The sequence below is a fragment of the Onthophagus taurus genome, chromosome 5 (assembly GCF_036711975.1).
Source record: "Onthophagus taurus isolate NC chromosome 5, IU_Otau_3.0, whole genome shotgun sequence".
In the NCBI taxonomy this organism is placed as follows: domain Eukaryota; kingdom Metazoa; phylum Arthropoda; class Insecta; order Coleoptera; family Scarabaeidae; genus Onthophagus; species Onthophagus taurus.
The window spans coordinates 2,337,710-2,361,481 of record NC_091970.1 but is presented as its reverse complement, the minus strand read 5'-3'; the positions used below and the strand labels follow the sequence as shown (position 1 = coordinate 2,361,481).

At 32.6% G+C, this 23,772-nt stretch overlaps 1 protein-coding gene across 1 annotated transcript in view; it reads right to left on the bottom strand.

The window, feature by feature from the left end:
* LOC111426613 (uncharacterized) overlaps positions 1 to 13,161 on the bottom strand; it is a 43,581-nt gene extending 30,420 nt beyond the window's left edge. Inside the window, exon 1 of the mRNA XM_023061221.2 lies at positions 12,927 to 13,161. Coding sequence (XP_022916989.1) covers positions 12,927 to 12,990 — 64 coding nt within the window. The 5' untranslated portion in view covers positions 12,991 to 13,161. The remainder of the gene's footprint in view (positions 1 to 12,926) is intronic.
* Positions 13,162 to 23,772: the final 10,611 nt, after the last annotated feature.

Sequence of the window (23,772 nt, the reverse complement as noted above, 5' to 3'; positions counted from 1 at the left end):
GGACACAAAACTTGTTATTCCATCTAAAATTACATAGTAATCTACAAAAAATCGTATTCATTGACGTACGAGTTTTAATTTATTTACGCTGTTTACACACACACACGTGGGAATACTATTAAAAAGATAAGCACGTATATATTTCAATGAATCGTACAATAAGGTACATTTTTTTTTAATCTAAAATCATGTTAGATAAGTGTTTTATAAAACGTGTCGCTTTCTTAATGCCACGTCATCACGCAGTAGTTTCTCGTAACCTTTTGCAGAGGAGAGCTGTCCGTAGTCGTAACAACGGACGAGACCAAAAACGAGGCCTCAATGGTCTCTCTATTAATCGACTCTACGTACCTCAAGCCAACTCTTTTGCTAAATATAACTCAACTCGCGCGACGTGGTAAAGGCCGAGTGAACGTTTTTATGAAACTTAAAAAGAATTTCAGCGCATCCAAAACAAAAAAAAAATAAATATACAATAATATCTAATAGAGTTTTAGTGATCTAGTACTATAACTAGAATTAACACTAGATTAGATTGTTGTATATTTTTATAGAACTAACACTAGATCTAGAACTAGAAAGTTTCGGGTTTAGCACTCTTAAGAGACGTTCGGCTAAATCCGAATGATTCTAGTTTTAAGGCTAGTGTTAGTTTTGGTAGCAGTTGATCACTAGAACCAACACTAGACCTAGAACTAGAAACATTCGGGTTTAGCCGAACGTCTCTTAAGACGGCTAAACCCGAATGTTTCTAGTTCTAGGTCTTGTGTTAGTTCTAGTAACAGTGCTAGTTAGTATTATATAATCTAGGTTGTTATATATTTGTATTGAACTAAAACTAGAACTAACACTAAACCTAGAACTAGAAATAATCGGGTTTAGCCGTGCGTCTGAAGGCTAAACCCGAAACTTTCTAGTTCTAGGTCTAGTGTTAATTCTAGTTTTAATTATGATTCACCGTTAGGTTGTATATTTTTATTTAACTATCACTAGACCTTAAACTAGAAACATTCGGGTTTAGCCGTCTTAAGAGACGTTCGGCTAAACCCGAATGTTTCTAGTTTTAGGTCTAGTGTTAGTTCTAGTGATCAACTGTTACTAGAACTAACACTAGACCTAAAACTAGAATCATTCGGGTTTAGCCGAACGTCTTTTAAGACGGCTAAACCTGAATGTTTCTAGTTTTAGGTCTAGTGTTAGTTCTAGTAACAGTTGATTACAAATATACAACAATCTAGATTATGTAATACTAACTAGCGCTACCTAGCACTATTACTAGAACTAACACTAGACCTAAATCTAGAAACATTCGGGTCTTAAGGGATGTTCGGCTAAACCCGAATGTTTCTAGTTTTAGGTCTAGTGTTAGTTCTAGTAATAGTGCTAGGTAGCGTTACTTAGTAATCTAGGTTGTTGTATATTTGTATTGAACTAAAATTAGAACTAACACTAGACCTAGAAAGTTTCGGGTTTAGTAGTCTTAAGAGACGTTCGGCTAAATCCGAATGTTTCTAGTTTTAAGGCTAATGTTAGTTTTAGTAGCAGTTGATCACTAGAACCAACACTAGACCTAGAACTAGAAACATTCGGGTTTAGCCGTCTTAAGAGACTTTCGGCTAAACCCGAATGTTTCTAGTTTTAGGTCTAGTGTTGGTTCTAGTGATCAACTGTTACTAGAACTAACACTAGACCTAAAACTAGAATCATTCGGGTTTAGCCGAACGTCTTTTAAGACGGCTAAACCTGAATGTTTCTAGTTTTAGGTCTAGTGTTAGTTCTAGTAACAGTTGATTACAAATATACAACAATCTAGATTATGTAATACTAACTAGCGCTACCTAGCACTATTACTAGAACTAACACTAGACCTAAATCTAGAAACATTCGGGTCTTAAGGGATGTTCGGCTAAACCCGAATGTTTCTAGTTTTAGGTCTAGTATTAGTTCTAGTAATAGTGCTAGGTAGCGTTACTTAGTAATCTAGGTTGTTGTATATTTGTATTGAACTAAAATTAAAACTAACACTAGACCTAGAACTAGAAAGTTTCGGGTTTAGTAGTCTTAAGAGACGTTTGGCTAAATCCGAATGTTTCTAGTTTTAAGGCTAATGTTAGTTTTAGTAGCAGTTGATCACTAGAACCAACACTAGACCTAGAACTAGAATCATTCGGGTTTAGCCGTCTTAAGAGACGTTCGGCTAAACCCGAATGTTTCTAGTTCTAGGTCTAGTTGTTGGTTCTAGTAACAGTGCTAGTTAGTATTACATAATCTAGGTTGTTATACAGTGTGTCCCCGGATAGGTGAAACGACTCTTATAAAAGGTAATTTTTTTTCGATATTAATTGTCTTTTTTTGGGGTTTAGCCCTGCTTGATTAAAGACTAATTTTAAACATATTTTCAATTTTTTAAAAACAAGTGAGCCTTGACAGTGAAAGAAGAACTCTTTTTGTGGCAGGTAAAGTACCTTTTCTGTTTACAGCACGTGAAAGTGTTACTAAGAAGTTTTGTTCAGAATGAAAAACTATGGCCATATGCAAATTTTCGGATTGATCGGCCTACTTTGAAAAAATTCATATCAAACAATTTTATTTTTAACAAAGACTGCCATGGAAAAACAAAATTGCTTTCCTGTCACTGTTAATCTGTCAAACTGTAATTTAGTAAATTTAAAGTGTTTTACAAATACAATATTAACATTAGAGGAAAAAGCTTACGTGATTCAGTGTTATGGAACCGGGGAAAACCCGATAAATGTGGTTATTGCTTTATTTAGTGTAAAATTTCGAAATACTGGAATTAAAAGAAGTACTTGTTGGCGTTTAATCAAAAGATTTGTTACAGCAGGAAGTATTCACTCTAAGAAAAAAAATTATGATGAAACTGATTAACCGAAAATTTGCATATGGCCATAACTTTTCATTCTGAATAAAATTTCTGAGTAACATTTTACCATACTGTAAACAGAAAAGGTACTTTACCGGATACACAAAAAGTTTTCGCTTCAGTGTCAACAGTCACTTGTTTTTAAAAAATTTGAAAATATGTTCTAAATTAGTCTTTAACCAAGCAGGGCTGAACCCCAAAAGATGACATTTAATATCAAAAAAATTTTACATTTTATAAGAGTAGTTTCACCTATCCGGGGACACACTGTATGTATATTTGTATTGAACTAAAACTAGATTTCTAGTTCTAGGTCTAGTGTTAGTTCTAGTTTTAATTATGATTCACCGTTAGGTTGTATATTTTTATTTAACTATCACTAGACTTTAAACTAGAAACATTCGGGTTTAGCCGTCTTAAGAGACGTTCGGCTAAACCCGAATGTTTCTAGTTTTAGGTCTAGTGTTAGTTCTAGTAATAGTGCTAGGTAGCGCTAGTTAGTATTACATAATCTAGATTGTTGTATATTTGTATTGAACTAAAACTAGACCTAAAACTAGAAACATTCAGGTTTAGCCGTCTTAAAAGACGTCCGGCTAAACCCGAATGATTCTAGTTTTAGGTCTAGTGTTAGTTCTAGTAACAGTTGATCACTAGAACCAACACTAGATCTAAAACTAAAAACATTCGGGTTTAGCCGTCTTAAAAGACGTCCGGCTAAACCCGAATGATTCTAGTTTTAGGTCTAGTGTTAGTTCTAGTAACAGTGCTAGGTAGCGCTAGTTAGTATTACATAATAGAACTATAAACATTTGGGTTTCTAATTTCTAATTCTAGATTTAATGGTAATTCTAGTATTAGTTAATTCAAAGTGTGCCCATCCATGCGTGACGTCACGAACGGTCCGTCGAGATGTAAACGTATTCTCTCTATGAATCTACTTTAAAAATGAAATAATTTTAAGAATAATTTAAAAAAATGTTTAGATTCACTGATATTTTAGATAGATATTCAAGACAGGTATAAGGTGAAGGCTTTAGACTGTGACGTAGTCGACACAACACGGTCGAGCCCACGTTTAAGTCGTTCTTATTGGTTGAAATAACATCGTACGATACTCAGTAACGGTTACAAGGTGGTGGGAGATAGTTTTTTTTTCAAACATTTTATCTTTCTCACTCCGTCGGCGTCTCCTTTGAAACGCATCTGTCGCGTACTAGAAATAAAATAAACTATGGTCGGTTACGATACGCCACAAAATTCTTTCGTTATTACTATTACTTGCTTAGTACGAGTTGCACTCGAAATAGGCTGATTGAAACGAATTGACAATTGAAAAGCACCCGTCGAATCCTCGATCCACGCCGACTTTAATGACGTTGAAAACATGATTTTATTGTCAATTTGTTCAATTGACTTTAATTGTCATCTCAAAAAAAAAAAGAAAATAAAGTGTAATGGGGGCGTGGTTGTTTTTAACTTTACGTACAATTAATTTTCTACGTCTTTATACATCGATAAATATAAATATAGATCGGTAAAAAGTTTCCGAACAAATTAGTTTCCTAAGTGGTACAAGTTTTGTCATTATTGTTTTTAATGTCGGTTTAAAAACGAAGGTTGTCTTTGAAAAAAACTTGAAAGGATTCCTGTAAAGTAGAGGAAAGTCGGTGAGGGGTTTCTCCCGGTTTTTTTTGCAACGGAACAGAGCCAATTAGTGCGGGGCGATATTCCTAGAAGTTAAAACGAACCGAGCCGGGCTTAAAATAAATACGAATGTCGCTGTCGTCGTGCACGTTGTTGCACAAAACTAAAACGAAAAAGAATTTCCTTCTAGCTATTAAAACTCATTCTTAACAATTTCCTGTTATTTATCATTATCTCTATCAACAAAATAAATAAAGTCTTCATTTTGCACGGGTCGAAAAAAAGGTTAAAAGACAGTTTAGAGCTGGACGGGGGAGGCAGCAAACTTCCCCCTTTCAATTTTACAAATTGCCGTTCTATTTGCTGTGTAGCGGAAGCGCGACCAACGTCGTACTATGAGAATAGAAGGAAAGTGGACTCTTGGATTCTTTGCTTTTTCCTACTATACAACCTCCTCCTCGAGCTCTTCGTTCTATATGAAGAGGTTCGAGAGATTGTTTAAGTTTATTTTCTCCGTTTCCCAATCAAAGTTAATGTATGCACTCGAACGATACCGAAACGATAGTCTTTTTGAGAGAATCGAAGTCGTCGTTTATTCAATAAAAATCAATTTTATTGCGAATTAAAAAAATTTGTTTGAAAATTTGTTTCATAATTCTACGATAACGATATATTTCGTTATAGTAGCGATTTGCTTCAATGATGTATTGATTAAAGTGCCTCAGCTGTATATGACAACTGCTTAAAGGCTTGCATATAGAGCTACGCTCCAATGCCGCTCCACTATTTAGACTCATGTCCTCAAGTTTCAGATTCTTGATGTTCATGGCAAAAGACAAATGCAGATAAGAAGCTAAGTGAGGAATGAAGTGGTTCTGACTTCAACCAAGCCCAGTTGCATATTAAAATTGTTCCATGTCTATAAGTTGGGTGAATCTCCATATTCATCTGCAATATGATAACCAGTTTCAGGTAGATATGATATTAATCGCTGAACGTCAGCCGGAAGCGACTCGTTTGAAGTCGAGACATCACACTGTATTATCCAGATAATTTCTTATTTAGGCACAGTCAAAGATATTTTGCCCTAAGATTACCCATATGGTCACCTAGCTTCAATATGTTGACCAGTTCTTGGGTTGGTGTGGTATTAACTGTAGATATTAAGATTTGACCCAAATCTATTGAAAACTTAGTCTTTCAATCTTTCTCCTATGGCGCTGCAATCTGCTTTTGAACCTTGGGCAACTCAACTCAACCCAACCCAACCCAACTCACCCCAACCTAACCTAACCCCAGTGTCTTTCAGAGCTAGTGCAAAAGTAGAACTAATACAAAACCTAGAACTAGAAACATTCGGGTTTAGCCGCACATCTCTCAAGATGGCTAAACTCGAATGATTCTAGTTCTAGGTCTAGTGTTAGTTCTAGTTTTAATTACTATTCATGGCAAGATTGTATATTTTTTTCAACTAACACTAGACCTAGAACTAGAATCATTCGGGTTTAGCCGTCTTTAGAGACATGCGGCTAAATCCGAATGATTCTAGTTCTAGGTCTTGTGTTAGTTTTAGTGATAGTGCAAAAGTAGAACTAACACTAGACCTAGAACTAGAAACATTCGGGTTTAGCCGCACGTCTCTCAAGATGGCTAAACCCGAATGATTCTAGTTCTAGGTCTAGTGTTAGTTCTAGTTTTAATTACTATTCATGGCTAGATTGTATATTTTTATTCAACTAACACTAGACCTAGAACTAGAATCATTCGGGTTTAGCCGTCTTTAGAGACGTGCGGCTAAATCCGAATGATTCTAGTTCCAGGTCTTGTGTTAGTTTTAGTGATAGTGCAAAAGTAGAACTAACACTAGACCTAGAACTAGAAACATTCGGGTTTAGCCGCACGTCTCTAAAGACGGCTAAACTCGAATGATTCTAGTTCTAGGTCTAGTGTTAGTTGTAATGATAGTGTAAAACTAGAACTAACACTGGATCTAGAACTAGAAAGTTTCGGGTTTAGCCGTTTTTAAAGACATGCGGCTTAGTTTTAACTTAGTCTTTAAACCTCTCTCTTCTATGGCGCTGAAATTTGCTGTTAAACCTTGGCCAACTAAACTTGTTAATTGGAACATTAATACAATGCGATCAAGAAAGCCGGTCCGCTAAAAACTACTTTCCCAAGCGCTTGATACCAATACTTACTGCCCTCGTCACAGCGGTCACACCCTCCTTCCACTTGTTTTAATAGTGGTGGGGAAATGGGAGGCAACTTTTAGTTTAGTAAACATAACCTTAAAAACTCACACGCACAAAATTAAAAATGTTACTCTCGTTAAAGAAAATTCGAAATAAATTCTCTCTGGAGTTAGATTGGTGGATGTAAATTTAAATTATGATGAAAATAATTAAAAAGGATTAATTAATAAAAAGAAAAGCCTTTAAACTATTCTTTTGTAATTAATTTATTTCATAAATCAAAAAAAGATCTTTTATTTTATTATAAAAATAAAGGTTTAGAAGTTTTATTTATTATAAAACGAATTCAAAATCTTGACCATTCTTTTCTAAACATAAAGTGATTCTTCTTTTCATATTATCGAAGACCTGTACAAGTTGCTCTGCAGTTATTTGTTGAACATTGTGTCATATTGCATCTTCCAATTCTTCTATGGTCTGTAAACGGTTTTTGTAGACAGAATTTTTGAAATGACTGAATAAAAAGAAATCTAGTGGGGTTAGATCGGGTGAGCGAGGTGGCCAACATCCTCTACCGATTACTCAATCATCATAAAATTAATGAAGGAATCTTTTGTTTGTTCGTGCAGTTGCATTGTCATGTTGAAATAATCCTTCTTCCAATTCATCATCATGTAATTATTCAATGAATTCTTGTAACAAAGCACTTTGACAACTTTCCTAATGTCATGACATAAGGTAATTCACTACATTTTCCAGGCATGTCTCCCTAAATTCCTCTACACAAAGACTTGTTGAATATTTTCATACCCCATTTTGATCTTTTACTCCATTTCGAAGATAAGATTGGAGAAGAAACTTTGAAACTTGTTTTCTTCTAAGGTGAACGGTATGATTTAACCTAAAAATAAATCAACGAAATTTATACCAAACCGATTTAAAATAAAATAATTATTTACCTTAGAGAAAAATCACAATCGAATTTTTGTCTTAATAAAGACAGATAACATTAAATAAAACCGCAATAAATTCATAATGAAATATTGAAAACACCAAACGCCAAAACCAAGAACACGACTCTGAGCCCTCTGAGCTCAGCTGATCGAAACCATTAAAACTAAAAATCGATATCACCTCGTCGACCAATAAGAACGTTGAAAATTAAAAACAAGTAAAGATGGGAGGAGGCTGTGACGAGGAGAGTAAGTATTGGTATCAAGCGCTTGGGAAAGTAGTTTTTAGCGGACCGGCTTTTTTGATCTCTCGGTATATAACCAGATTGCTGATTACGATAAGTCTTATGTTATACATTTTATGAATCAGTTTCATGAATTTGTTGCATTTATAAACACTTCATGTATTGTTTACAAAAGACTATAAGTTTCGCAAGGTTCCATCTTGGTATATTTCTAAAGCGTTAGTTCTTCTAATGATTTTTCAGGCTACTCTTCTTAGGTTGGTTTGAGTTTAATCTTTATTATTTTCTACTATTTAAACTCATGATAGTGATTCTCCTGATAATGAGTTTCTGCTGAAACCGGTTAAATCCGAAATAAATTATTTTTCACCAAACTAACGCTTACATTAAATAACTCTAATAACTTTCTACTAATTTTTTATATATATTATTTATTTTTATTTTCCAAGAATTCATTAGCTACTTTGAAAAAAATAAAATATAAATGGAATCGTTAAATTAGTATTTTTCAAAAGTAATTACGTAAATAATTTTAAGAATTAATTAATTTAAGTGAAAATAATATTTTTTTGGAATTTTAATAATGCAATTTCAATAACTTCTTCGTTCATAGCAAAATTTCCGAATCAATCTCAATGAAATCTACATTTTCGAAAGCTGATTTTCGAATTGCTATCTCTCGATGTTCAAGCGAGGATGTGAAATAATTTTCAACAGTTTTACTTGATGTAGATGAATAAAATACGGGGGGTTCCAGACGGTTAGAGTTCGAAGCCGTAGGGAAAACAACAAACCCCCCCGGAGTATTAGTCGAAATAAATTCGAACAATAGGGTAAAACTACCGACGAGCTCGTTAATGATTAAAGTTTCGCGTGCCCGCCGCGTTTTCTATCCTTTCCCCAAAACCACCCCGCGAACAACGGAACGGGGGGAGAAAATGGGGGCTCTATCGCGGAATAAATAGCAATTAGCCCGCGGTCTTGAGACTCAACACCCAACCCCAACTCCCAACCCAAGTACAAACCTTAGACAATACCCTTTTCTCGCACAATAATTAATGCAAGAAAAATAGGGTGGGCGGGGAAAAGAATACAAGGGAAATTGTCTTTTTGCGGTTTATTTGTGAATTCATTCGTTTTCATTCGTTCTTATTTGTTCTTTCATTGTGTTTTGAATTTTAATCCGAGTAATTTAAGGGTTCTTCAAAGACAACCTAACATTTTGTTAATATCTGAGGTTGAAATCAAAAAAAATAAATATAAATAAAAAACAGTAGAACAAAACTTTCGGGTTTAGTTCTAGGTCTAGTGTTAGTTCTAGTTTTAATTGCTATTCATCGCTAGATTGTATATTTTTATTCAACTGACACTAGACCTAGAACTAGAATCATTTGGGTTTAGCCGCACGTCTCTAAAGACGGCTAAACCCAAATGATTCTAGTTCTAGGTCTTGTGTTAGTTTTAGTGATAGTGCTAGTACAAAACTAGAACTAGCACTAGACCTAGAACTAGAAACATTTGGGTTTAGCCGCACGTCTCTAAAGACGGCTAAACCCAAATGATTCTAGTTCTAGGTCTTGTGTTAGTTTTAGTGATAGTGCTAGTGCAAAACTAGAACTAACACTAGACCTAGAACTAGAAACATTCGGGTTTAGCCGCACGTCTCTAAAGACGGCTAAACCCAAATGATTCTAGTTCAAGGTCTTGTGTTAGTTTTAGTGATAGTGCTAGTACAAAACTAGAACTAACACTAGACCTAGAACTAGAAACATTCGGATTTAGCCGCACGTCTCTAAAGACGGCTAAACCCAAATGATTCTAGTTCTAGATCTAGTGGTAGTTCTAGTTTTGTACTAGCACTATCACTAAAACTAACACAAGACCTAGAACTAGAATCATTTGGGTTTAGCCGTCTTTAGAGACGTGCTGCTAAACCCAAAAGATTCTAGTTCTATAGTAGACGCCACGAGAGCTGGCAGTAAATCATCGTGTTCCGCTCTTACAAATGCCATACGTAGTTCACAAACCGCTAGAGAGTAATATGTGTTAGAAAGAGATAGCATTAGTTTAATATGTCTGCTGTACAATTCAAATAGCCACGTCGAAAAAGTATGTGTGTTCTTCTAAGAGATGTAACTCTATAATTATAACCTCAAATCGAAACGTCTTGAGAGCGTTGTCATGAATCTTTTAGTGTTTTCACAAGCCGAAAATAAAATAAATTAATAATTAATGAATAAATTATGAACCACTGTTTAAATAAAACTTACTTAATCCCTTGTGACCTGTAAATACCCTTTTAAAGTATTTGTTAAATAAATTAATAATTACATAAATATTAAAACAGGATGTATGTAAAAGTAAAAACTTTTTGAGAAATACTAAAATGTTTTAATCATTAAACTAAAGTACCTAAATTAAGATTAAAAGACGTCTGGCTAATCCTGAATGATTCTACTTACAGGTCTTGTGTTAGTTTTAGTTCTAGTGCAAAACTAGAACGAACACTAGACCTAGAACTAGAATCATTCGTATTTAGCCGTCTTGAGAGACGTGCGGCTAAACCCGAATGCTTCTAGTTCTAGGTCTTGTGTTAGTTCTAGTGATAGTGCTAGTACAAATATAGAACTAACACTAGATCTAGAACTAGAAACATTCGGGTTTAGTCGTCTTTAGAGACGTCTGGCTAAACCTGAATGATTCTACTTACAGGTCTTGTGTTAGTTCTAGTTCTAGTGCAAAACTAGAACTAACACTAGACCTAGAACTAGAATCATTCGGATTTAGCCGTCTTGAGAGACGTGCGGCTAAACCCGAATGCTTCTAGTTCTAGGTCTTGTGTTAGTTCTAGTGATAGTGCTAGTACAAAATTAGAACTAACACTAGATCTAGAACTAGAAACATTCGGGTTTAGCCGTCTTTAGAGACGTCTGGCTAAAGCTGAATGATTCTACTTACAGGTCTTGTGTTAGTTCTAGTGCTAGTGCAAAACTAGAACTAACACTAGACCTAGAACTAGAATCATTCGGATTTAGCCGTCTTAAGAGACGTGCGGCTAAACCCGAATGCTTCTAGTTCTAGGTCTTGTGTTAATTCTAGTGATAGTGCTAGCACAAATATAGAACTAACACTAGATCTAGAACTAGAAACATTCGGGTTTAGCCGTCTTTAGAGACGTCTGGCTAAAGCTGCATGATTCTACTTATAGGTCTTGTGTTAGTTCTAATTCTAGTGCAAAACTAGAACGAACACTAGACCTAGAACTAGAATCATTCGTATTTAGCCGTCCTGACAGACGTGCGGCTAAACCCGAATGCTTCTAGTTCTAGGTCTTGTGTTAGTTCTAGTGATAGTGCTAGTACAAAAATAGAACTAACACTAGATCTAGAACTAGAAACATTCGGGTTTAGCCGTCTTTAGAGACGTCTGGCTAAACTTGAATGATTCTACTTATAGGTCTTGTGTTAGTTCTAGTGCTAGTGCAAAATTAGAACTAACACTAGACCTAGAACTAGAATCATTCGGATTTAGCCGTCTTGAGAGACGTGCGGCTAAACCCGAATGCTTCTAGTTCTAGGTCTTGTGTTAGTTCTAGTGATAGTGCTAGTACAAAAATAGAACAACCACTAGATCTAGAACTAGAAACATTCGGGTTTAGTCGTCTTTAGAGACGTCTGGCTAAACCTGAATGATTCTACTTACAGGTCTTGTGTTAGTTCTAGTTCTAGTGCAAAACTAGAACTAACACTAGACCTAGAAGTAGAATCATTCGGATTTAGCCGTCTTGAGAGACGTGCGGCTAAACCCGAATGCTTCTAGTTCTAGATCTAGTGTTAGTTCTATTTTTGTACTAGCACTATCACTAGAACTAACACTAGATCTAGAACTAGAAACATTCGGGTTTAGTCGTCTTTAGAGACGTCTGGCTAATCCTAAATGATTCTACTTACAGGTCTTGTGTTAGTTCTAGAGCAAAACTAGAACTAACACTAGACCTAGAACTAGAATCATTCGGATTTAGCCGTCTTGAGAGACGTGCGGCTAAACCCGAATGCTTCTAGTTCTAGGTCTAGTGTTAGTTCTAGTGATAGTGCTAGTACAAAAATAGAACTAACACTAGACTTAGAACTATACGAAATATATTTTTGTATATTCCATTTTAAGTAAAATTCAGTGTATATCGCCGCTTTAAATCGGAATTTATATCGAAAGAGGATGAGTTTCAAATTACACGATATTTTATCGAACGGTTATGTAATGTCAATTGAAATTTTTTTTTAAATAAATAAAATAAATATGAAGTATGATAAAAAAATAAGAAACAAAAAATTGTTTTTGTGTTATTCTCAAATAAACAAAAATAATTAAATAAGTAATATTAACTCTCTAAAAACATTTTCCGTAACATTTACAATAACAATTATTTAGTATTACGAAGTAAACATCAACAAAACAGATCGCGGAGGATTACAGAGTTAATGTTTTTCCTTTTGATGTTTCATTTTCACGTCAGAACGAACGCGCATTTGCAATGCAGATTTTCTTTTAACGATTTTACGTTTTTCTTACATAGAAAAACATTAATACATAATATTAATAAAAAAAATTGCGCTAATATGTTATGTATTGAGATTACTTCCATCGACCGGTTTCATTAATTGTTAATAATCTTCAGGAAAAAATTTTTTACCAATAATATTTTAACACCAATTTGTAACAGAACTTCTTCGTAATTGATCAAATTACATTTTATTACCTCGTGTGTGAGTTTTATGCAAATGTTTATCGAATTTATTTACTTTAATTACAATACTTATTGTTATAAATTAAATAGATAAATTGACGAATAAATAAATGTGAGAGGAGAAATATTTCAACAAATTAAACGGATAATAACGCGACAGCTATAAAACCGGTTTTCATTTACGATGAATTATTAATCTCTGCATAATTTATAATTTTTCAAAAATTTTTATTAACTCATAAAATATAATTTTTTACTTACATGTTAATAAAATAGTAGAATAAATAGCAAAGCTACTTTTAATCCTGATGAAGACTGAATTCATACTAATCACTATCTCTTCTTCCTTAAATTATTACGAAACCAAAAGTGTTTTCGTTTCAAAAAAATTTTTTCTCAATAGATTCTTTTAATACGCGAACCACGTGGACAACCTTTCAAAAATGAAGGAACGAACGGTGTGTCTCGCGGTGCGGGTCGCACTGAATTCGAAATTCCGGCGACAAACTTCCCAACGCTTTCGTTCGTAGCCCGATTTTGCGCCCCACCACGGGGCTCTTATAAAAATCGCGTGAGCGCTTTACCCTCACCTTGTTTTCAAATCGCACCTCTTCGTTCCACTCACAATTTCGAATGATTTTCGAAAAGGACGGAGATAACATCGCGCCACATCAATTTTTTTTTTGGTGTGTGTGTCATAAAAAATCACCTTTTTGATATTATATAGGAGGTTTTGTTTCAATGACGCTTTAAAATATGGTGTGATTCTTGAATGACGCGGTGAAATAGTTGTTTCTAGAAGGATTGTTGATTATTTAGAAATCCGATGACTCCTTAATGTTTATAAATAATCATATCAGGGGATTCTCGGAAAAATAAATACGATCATTAAAGTTTGATTCTTTAATAGTAATCTTAACTCGTTGAATGCATACGTGATTCTTCTTCTTATAGTGGTTATCCGGTCAGGATGTAAGCTATCATTCATTCTTCTATTGTTGTTGTTCAAAATCACGTCTTAAAATGCTTGAGTCCAATTTTTGTAGTTTGTGTATCGGCTCCTAAAAATTGACACCATTTTGACTCTGAATTTTGTTGATGATTTTGCATAATATATTTTTGCTTATATTTTCTTGATCAAATTTCTCACTGATAGCTTTTACTCGGTACATTAGTTGCTGCAATCCTATCAGACTGTTTGCCATAATGACTGTATCGTCAGCGTACCGGATGTTATTCAGTTTTATTTCATTTACAGAGTATTTCTGAATATACCGGGAATTTAATATAACTCGCAATATATGAATGCATCTCTCATTCTAGTTGTCTTGTGTTAGTTCTAGTGATTGTGCTAGTGCAAAACCAGAACTAACACTAGACTTAGAACTAGAAACATTCGGGTTTAGCCGCACGTCTCTTCAGACGGCTAAACCCGAATGATTCTAGTTCTAGATCTTGTGTTAGTTCTAGTGATAGTGTAAAACTAGAACTAACACTAGACCTAGAACTAGAATCATTCGAAAACCATATCTGAATGCATCTCTCATTCTAGTTCTAGGTCTTGTGTTAGTTCTAGTGATTGTGCTAGTGCAAAACCAGAACTAACACTAGACTTAGAACTAGAAACATTCGGGTTTAGCCGCACGTCTCTTAAGACGGCTAAACCCGAATGTTTCTAGTTCTAAGTCTAGTATTAGTTCTAGTTTTACATTATCACTAGAACTAACACAAGATCTAGAACTAGAATCATTCGGGTTTAGCCGTCTTAAAAGACGTGCGGCTAAATCCGAATGTTTCTAGTTGTAAATCTAGTGTTAGTTCTGGTTTATTACTAGCGGCTATCACTAGAACTAACACAAGACCTAGAACTAGAATCATTTGGGTTTAGCCACACGTCTCTAAAGATGGCTAAACCCGAATGGTTCTAGTTCTAGGTCTAGTGTTAGTTGAATAAAAATATACAATCTAGCGATGAATAGCAATTGTAACTAGAACTAACACTAACCCGAAGCTTTCTAGTTCTAGATCTAGTGTTAGTTCTAGTTTTAGTGCAATAAAAATATGTAATATAGTGATATCTTATGCTAACTAGTGCTACCTACCATTGTCACTAGAACTAACATTAGACTTAGAAGTAGAAACATTCAGGTTCAGCTGTCTTAAGAAACGCACGGCTAAACGGAATGTTTCTAGTTCTAATGTTAGTTCTAGTCCTAGTGTTAGTCTAGTTTTATTTGTTATTCAGCGCTTGTTTATTGTATATTTTTATTGAGCTACTTACTGAAACAGTTCATTCCCCATATTCATCCGTTATATCGAGGTTTTACTGTAATGTCAAATTATTCCATTTTATGTGGGACAAAGTAAGTAGGTACGCCCTGGATTCTATGGAAATATATTTTTGTATATTGCATCTTAAGTGAAATTAACTGTATTTTAACATTATTTTTAACACCCTGTATTTTATATGTTGATTGAACTGTCCATAAAGGTTCCTTTAATTTATGTTAAGTCTGTCATATGTTCAAATTTAGTATTTTGAAAAAATAATTGACTCTCTCATTAACTATTAACATATGCCGTTAGATAAACAAATTTTGTTTCATTCATAATATGATAAAATATACAGGGTGATCCATTACATACTTTCCGGGCAAGTTTAAATAACAACACCCGGTATAAATGAAAACAATTTTACTTTATAGAATGTTGTGAGGCAAACAACCTTTGTATAAAACATTTCTTTCTTTCTTAAACGATTTTTTTAGCGAGAGAGCTCCAAATTTGTGAATTGGGGTTTCAAAAGAAAACTGACCTGCCCTAATATTCCTTCAGGTTGTAATTACGGTGTCTTCACGGTATAATTTAGGTTGCAAAAGAAAACTGACCTATCCTAACATTCTTTCATGCTATAATTGAGGTTTCAAAAGAAAATTGACCTATATTTTTGTCAGAGTTGATTGACATTTGATACTTCTTTGATATTTCGTCCGTTTCAGAGATGGACTTGAACATACTTGTCTTCTTTAGCAGTGATCGCAAGCCCTGATTAATCTATTTCCCATTGTAGTCGTGCGTCTTTTAATATACAGGTGTCCGGAAATATAAAAAAAAATATACATATACTAACTTTTTTGTTTTTTAAGATAAGTGCGTCTTTTTTGGACTGATTTTAAAGTGTTTTTTATTAAAGAATACATCATGAAAGAACACCATGAAGTTGTCCATTTGTTTATTATACAGGTGTCCGGAAATGATGTGTACAACGCAAGACTACAAATACCATGACCAAAAATATGATGATTTAACTCAACTTATCTATATACAAAATTGCTTAGTTTAGTCGCTAGAGGGTCCTCGATGGATTTTATTCATTTTTTAGTCACGCATTTGTATCAGTAGACTACAGCTATTAGTGGAATAAACTCTAATTTCGAAAATTATAGGGTATTTAAAAACTTTGTAACAATAAATTATGCAACCATATCTTTTTAACCCGCTGTACAAACAATACCATTTTTTTTCCTGAATAGTTACTTTAATTTAGAAACTATTCTCTCTCTTACAAAATTTCAGTTGGGTGAACGGTTTAGCCACAAAAATAGTTATTTATATTACAAGTGGGCTAGAAACATAATTACTGTACGAGTGTGGAGAATTGCACTACGAGGTCGTAGACCGAGTACTGTAATTATGCTCTAGCCCACGTGTGATATACAGCATTTTATCTACGACTGTTAAAAATTACTAAAAAATCAATTTCTTTAGAAAAGTCTATTTGACATTTATAAAAATATTTTGAAATGATTGTTGACAATTTTGAATTGTCAGTTTCAACAACATGTTTACTTATCTGGAATAAGTGTTCTGAAATGTAAAAACATAACAATTAATGTTTATAATAAATAGTATTGTTTCTCTGTAAGTAGATAGCACTTTTTCTTTTGTATTGTTGCTGGTTTCAATAAATTAAGTCTGTTCTGATTAGGCTAAAAATGCGTTACGTAGTGAAACCAGTGCGGTAATGAACTTCATTACGTAACTCAAATCACCTCAAATGAGTGCGGTAATGATGATTTATCCAAGCAGTCGTAGATAAAATATTTTGTAAATCCCTACAAGCGCGAATGAGTGATGCAAGGTAATTAAAAACTTTTTTTAATAGTTGGCTAGGTATAATTCATTTAAAACAAAAACAGTTTGTCATTTAAATTTGACAGCAGTATTCGTATTTTTCGTTTTGTGTTTTGTCTTTGATTCATCATGAATTTTCAAAGCGACTAAACTAAGCAATTTTGAATATAGATAAGTTAAGTTAAATCATCATATTTTTGGTCAAGGTATTTGTGGTTTTCCGTTGTACACGTCATTTCTGGACACCTGTATTTACTTATTTGTCTTTGATTACTTTTCCATGGTTGTCCTTCAACTTACATCTTGTTCTGGATTTGAGCTGTTTCTTTAATCTGTCATCTACGTATCTCGTCCGATGTTTTGGACTAGTTTTAAGAATTTTTTGCTTACATATCTTTGCTTTTCAAATTCTAAACTCACATCTCCGCTGCTCCTTTCGTCTTGTGTGTGTTCTGCCAAGTGTCTTACTTCTGCCTTGTTGTTCGGATCTTTTAGTTTTCGCATATCATATTTGATCTTGTTTAGTAGTTTGTGTATCCTTTATAGTTTTAGTCTAGGAATAGTTGCCCTGGTTAGAGCAGGTTTAAGCTGGATTTATCAGTTAGATAAATTTATTAAGAGGTGGTAAAGGTGGGCCTTACATTACTAAGCCCCTTTTGCATCTCTGGCTAAGGTGATACTATATTTGTCCCAGGATAGATCTTTTTTGAATATATTATAGAATTTAAAAAATAATCAAATTTTTGATTGAAACACCCATTAAAATTAATACGATTATTCGAAATTTCCAAAAATAAACGCTATAATCGCGTTATTTGGCGCCGGGTTTCAAGTCCGGAAGTGGCGGCTAATTTCGTCGAACACGGCAACGCATTAGCGTTTATTTTAAAAGTTAATCAAATAATACGCGCTCGTCCCAGGTACACAAGCACGCATCGATTGCCCTCTAATAACGTAGCTGGGAAATGTTCGCAAATGGAACGGCGATTTCCAAAAAGGTTTAATGGCAAAATGCGGTAGCTAAAGCGCTGTGACAGTAGCGGGTTCGCTTGACAAATATTAATTTCCCGAAATTATTTATGAGATTTTACCGGGGGTATTATATTATTATTTTGAAATTTCGATCAACGCGAAATAAAAGTGATTAGGAAAAAAATGTTTACGTCAATCAACACTCAATTTCGAATTGAGTAGGTATTGAAGATTTTCAGATTTTAAAATGTAATTAATCGAAAGATTTCGATCATTTTTTTATCTGAATTGTATCGACATTGAAAACTAATTAAAATAATCTGAATGAATTGTTATTTGTTTAATTGATAAATTGTGGGGAAAATCAAATTAAAATAAGATTTACAAAGACAATTTAATCAACGTTGGTCCAAAAATAAAGAAAAGAAAGAAGGAAGGTTTCGATAATTGTACAATATTTAACCTCTCCAGGGTCGTTTAAACGTTTCCTTCCCTTTTCTTAATAGATTTTTATCTTTTTCTCTACCCAACTTTATACCATCTTTTTCATTATTCCCAATTTTGAAGAAAATACATTCTTTAATACAATTTTATAAAAAATATTTCAAATTTCAATTGATACTTTTGAATCATAAAAGAAGTAATAATTTTAGAATTTTCAGAAAATCATTTTTCTGCTTTCCCCCCCGTTGAGAAGCGAATAAACACCGCAAACGATTTTCGCACCTGTACCTTCACACCAACTTTCTCGACAGCCTCCAGGCGGCCCCCCTACCGAAGACGGGGGGGCACTAACGAGAGGGCAACGAAAGCCGTCGTGTCCTTTGATGTCCTCGGCAAATAGAATTTTCATTTTTTTCCTTTTTACGTTGATTAGCAACACTCCTTCCAAATTTTCTTATCTTTTAATGTTTTGGGGAACTTTTAACACAAAAAAATTTGTCTCGCTTCAACGCACCACTAAAAAAAACTTTCAGTTAACTTTAATTTTATTATTATATTCGTAATCTTTATTAAATAACCTTTAAAATGAGCTCAAACATGACGTATTTATCTCGAAAAACAAAAAAGTTAGAATAGAAAATATTAAGCAACAATGAAGTTAGCAACATAATTTTTAAATATTAATACCAACCTTAATTTTTGAGATTTTTTCTTGCATTTTCGTTTTTTATGAAAAATTATGTTTATTTAAAGACATTTTGATAAAATTACGAATATGTCAAAATTGACGTTGACATTTCAAACCGGAAATTGACCATAATTTCATTAATATTGAAATTAAATATGTCGTGTTGGTACTTATTTCAAAGGATTCTTAATGACGATTACAAATACGTCAAAATTGAGGTTAACATTTCAAACCAAAGTTTGACAACTTCATGGTGTTAATGTCAATTTTAATTTTGATGTATTTATAATCCTTATTAAATAACCTTTCAAATGAGCCCAAACATGACGCTTTTATTTCGATAAACAAAAAGGTTTGAATAAAAAATGTTAAACCTGAAGTTGGCAACAATGAAGTTAGCAACATAATTTTTAAATATTAATACCAACCTTAATTTTTGAGATTTTTTCTTGCATTTTCGTTTTTTATGAAAAATTATGTTTATTTAAAGACATTTTGATAAAATTACGAATATGTCAAAATTGAGGTTGACATTTCAAACCGGAAATTGACAATAATTTCATTAATATTGAAATTAAATATGTCGTGTTGGCACTCATTTCAAAGGATTCTTAATGACGATTACAAATACGTCAAAATTGAGGTTAACATTTCAAACCAAAGTTTGACAACTTCATGGTGTTAATGTCAATTTTAATTTTGATGTATTTATAATCCTCATTAAATAACCTTTAAAATGAGCTCAAACATGACGTATTTATCTCGAAAAACAAAAAAGTTAGAATAGAAAATATTAAGCAACAATGAAGTTAGCAACATAATTTTTAAATATTAATACCAACCTTAATTTTTGAGATTTTTTTCTTGTATTTTCGTTTCTTATGAAAAATTATGTTTATTTTAAGACATTTTGATAAAATTACGAATATGTCAAAATTGACGTTGACATTTCAAACCGGAAATTGACCATAATTTCATTAATATTGAAATTAAATATGTCGTGTTGGTACTCATTTCAAAGGATTCTTAATGACGATTACAAATACGTCAAAATTGAGGTTGACATTTCAAACCAAAGTTTGACAACTTCATGGTGTTAATGTCAATTTTAATTTTGATGTATTTATAATCTTCATTAAATAACCTTTCAAATGAGCCCAAACATGACGCTTTTATTTCGATAAACAAAAAAGTTTGAATAAAAAATGTTAAACCTGAAGTTGGCAACAATGAAGTTAGCAACATAATTTTTAAATATTAATACCAACCTTAATTTTTGAGATTTTTTCTTGTATTTTCATTTTTTATGAAAAATTATGTTTATTTTAAGACATTTTGATAAAATTACGAATATGTTAAAATTGACGTTGACATTTCAAACCGGAAATTGACCATAATTTCATTAATATTGAAATTAAATATGTCGTGTTGGTACTCATTTCAAAGGATTCTTAATGACGATTACAAATACGTCAAAATTGAGGTTGACATTTCAAACCAAAGTTTGACAACTTCATGGTGTTAATGTCAATTTTAATTTTGATGTATTTATAATCTTCATTAAATAACCTTTCAAATGAGCCCAAACATGACGCTTTTATTTCGATAAACAAAAAAGTTTGAATAAAAAATGTTAAACCTGAAGTTGGCAACAATGAAGTTAGCAACATAATTTTTAAATATTAATACCAACCTTAATTTTTGAGATTTTTTCTTGTATTTTCATTTTTTATGAAAAATTATGTTTATTTTAAGACATTTTGATAAAATTACGAATATGTTAAAATTGACGTTGACATTTCAAACCGGAAATTGACCATAATTTCATTAATATTGAAATTAAATATGTCGTGTTGGTACTCATTTCAAAGGATTCTTAATGACGATTACAAATACGTCAAAATTGAGGTTGACATTTCAAACCAAAGTTTGACAACTTCATGGTGTTAATGTCAATTTTAATTTTGATGTATTTATAATCTTCATTAAATAACCTTTCAAATGAGCCCAAACATGACGCTTTTATTTCGATAAACAAAAAAGTTTGAATAAAAAATGTTAAACCTGAAGTTGGCAACAATGAAGTTAGCAACATAATTTTTAAATATTAATACCAACCTTAATTTTTGAGATTTTTTCTTGTATTTTCATTTTTTATGAAAAATTATGTTTATTTTAAGACATTTTGATAAAATTACGAATATGTTAAAATTGACGTTGACATTTCAAACCGGAAATTGACCATAATTTCATTAATATTGAAATTAAATATGTCGTGTTGGTACTCATTTCAAAGGATTCTTAATGACGATTACAAATACGTCAAAATTGAGGTTGACATTTCAAACCAAAGTTTGACAACTTCATGGTGTTAATGTCAATTTTAATTTTGATGTATTTATAATCTTCATTAAATAACCTTTCAAATGAGCCCAAACATGACGCTTTTATTTCGATAAACAAAAAAGTTTGAATAAAAAATGTTAAACCTGAAGTTGGCAACAATGAAGTTAGCAACATAATTTTTAAATATTAATACCAACCTTAATTTTTGAGATTTTTTCTTGCATTTTCGTTTTTTATGAAAAATTATATTTATTTTAAGACATTTTGATAAAATTACGAATATGTCAAAATTGAGGTTGACATTTCAAACCGGAAATTGACAATAATTTCATTAATATTGAAATTAAATATGTCGTGTTGGCACTCATTTCAAAGGATTCTTAATGACGATTACAAATACGCCAAAATTGAGGTTAACATGTCAAACCAAAGTTTGACAACTTCATGGTGTTAATGTCAATTTTAATTTTGATGTATTTATAATCCTTATTAAATAACCTTTCAAATGAGCCCAAACATGACGCTTTTATTTTGATAAACAAAAAAGTTTGAATAAAAAATGTCAAACCTGAAGTTAGCAAAATAACTTTTAAATATTAATACCAACTTTAATTTTTAAGTTTTCTTCTTATATTTCCTTTTTTGTGATACATTTTAAGACAGTTTGTAAATTTAAGAATATGTCAAAATGACATTGACATTTAAAACCGGAAGTTGCTTATATCTCGGGTAATATTGAAGTTAAACCTATCATGTTTGGATTCATTTTAAAGTGTTTTTAATGAAGATCACAAATATGTCAAATTTTACATTTACATTTCTAACCGGAAGTTGACCATATCTTCATTAATATTGAAGATAAATGTATCGTGTTTGTACTCATTTTAAAGGATTTTTAATGATGATTAGAAATATGTCACAATAGATGTGGTAATACGCAAAAATGGAAACCTTTGAAATTCCAAGTTGGTGATCATGTAAAGTTGGTACAAGGATTTTGAGTTGTAAATGTCATATTTGACAGAAGTCATGGAATGAATGATATGAAATATCGTTTTTAATGTTTTTCTTCTTGCTTTAATTAAAAAATAATTTGCGATTTAAATCATTTAATAAATCATTTTTATTGTTCAAAATCGTTTAGTAGGACGAAAAAAAGAGGGTGTGAGTTATTAAAAAAAATGTAACCACAACTAGGAGTAATAAAATAATAATCCCCCAGTTATTGCTCTTTGCAACGTCCCGAGGGAATTTTTGCATATAATGAATTATGTTTCCGGGTAGGGAACGGAGGGGATATTAATGGGGCCTCGGTTGGACACATTCGGGGGCCCTGATCCCTTTGCGCATTCTGTGCAAAATTCATCGCTGTGTACCGCGTTTCGAAATTGGTCCCATCTGATTTTTACAAAGAAAAATTTACAGAACGGATTTAACTCGTTTTATTGTTATTTCTTAAAAATAACCTTTAAACGTAAGAGAATATATCAGAATTAATTTGAATAAAGAAATTAGAGTCGAATTTTCCAAAGAATAAACTATTTGAATTCGTTCTGTAAGGCAACTTTTTTTTGTTATGCAGCGCTAGATTGTTACATATTTTTATTGAAGTAGTTTAAACGTTAAATATTATACGTATTAGAAAAGTACATTCCTAATTATTTTCTTTAGAGATGAAATTCAACTAATTTTGCTTTAACTCGAATTCTTCCTAACTCGAAGTTTCTTCCGCTCCCTTAGCGATTCGAGTTAGGGGAATTTCACTATATTTTAGTATTTTCCACAAAACTGAAAACACCAAGAACAACAACAACAACAACAGAACCGCAAATATAGACACGATTTAAACGTGTAATCGTTGAAATTTAGCGGTATGTTCGTGTGCGCACTTTTATGTTGAACGGTGACGGGTTCGGACCGGAAATAAATAGACCGTTTATGTTAAATCGATCGAAACAGAAATGTTTTACAACAAAACGATGGACGACGCGAGGGATTCGAGCGCGTGAAATTCCATTCGAACTTTATTTTTTTTTTAGTTGTTTTGGTTTTAATTAATACAATTCGCGTCACCAATGATGTCCAGCGCGGTTTAAAACTGCCCGTTACGCTTCGATTCAGTCACAAATAACAAAATTAAAAAAAAAAATTAGAGAATTTAAAAATTGATTTTAGTTTTTATTTTTTTTTGCTCATAACTGACGCTAATTTAAGTTTACAAACTCGTTTGAGGTTGATTAAATTTTCTGTAACGTCAGTGTCAATTAAAAGTTGATTTTTAAGCCTCGGGTTATTTTCAACTAATTTCCTCAACAGAAAATAATAATAATGAGATGGTAAAAAAATCAATTTAAAATTTTTAAAGCTAAATAAATCCAGTTTTACCGGGAAAATAGCCCCCACTGTCATATTTACGCGTATATTTCAGTTGATCGACTGACGATTTTGAATAACAATCCCTCCCGGATACAATTCCGATATATACAATATACGAAGCGTGGTCCTCGAAATTTAATTGAATTG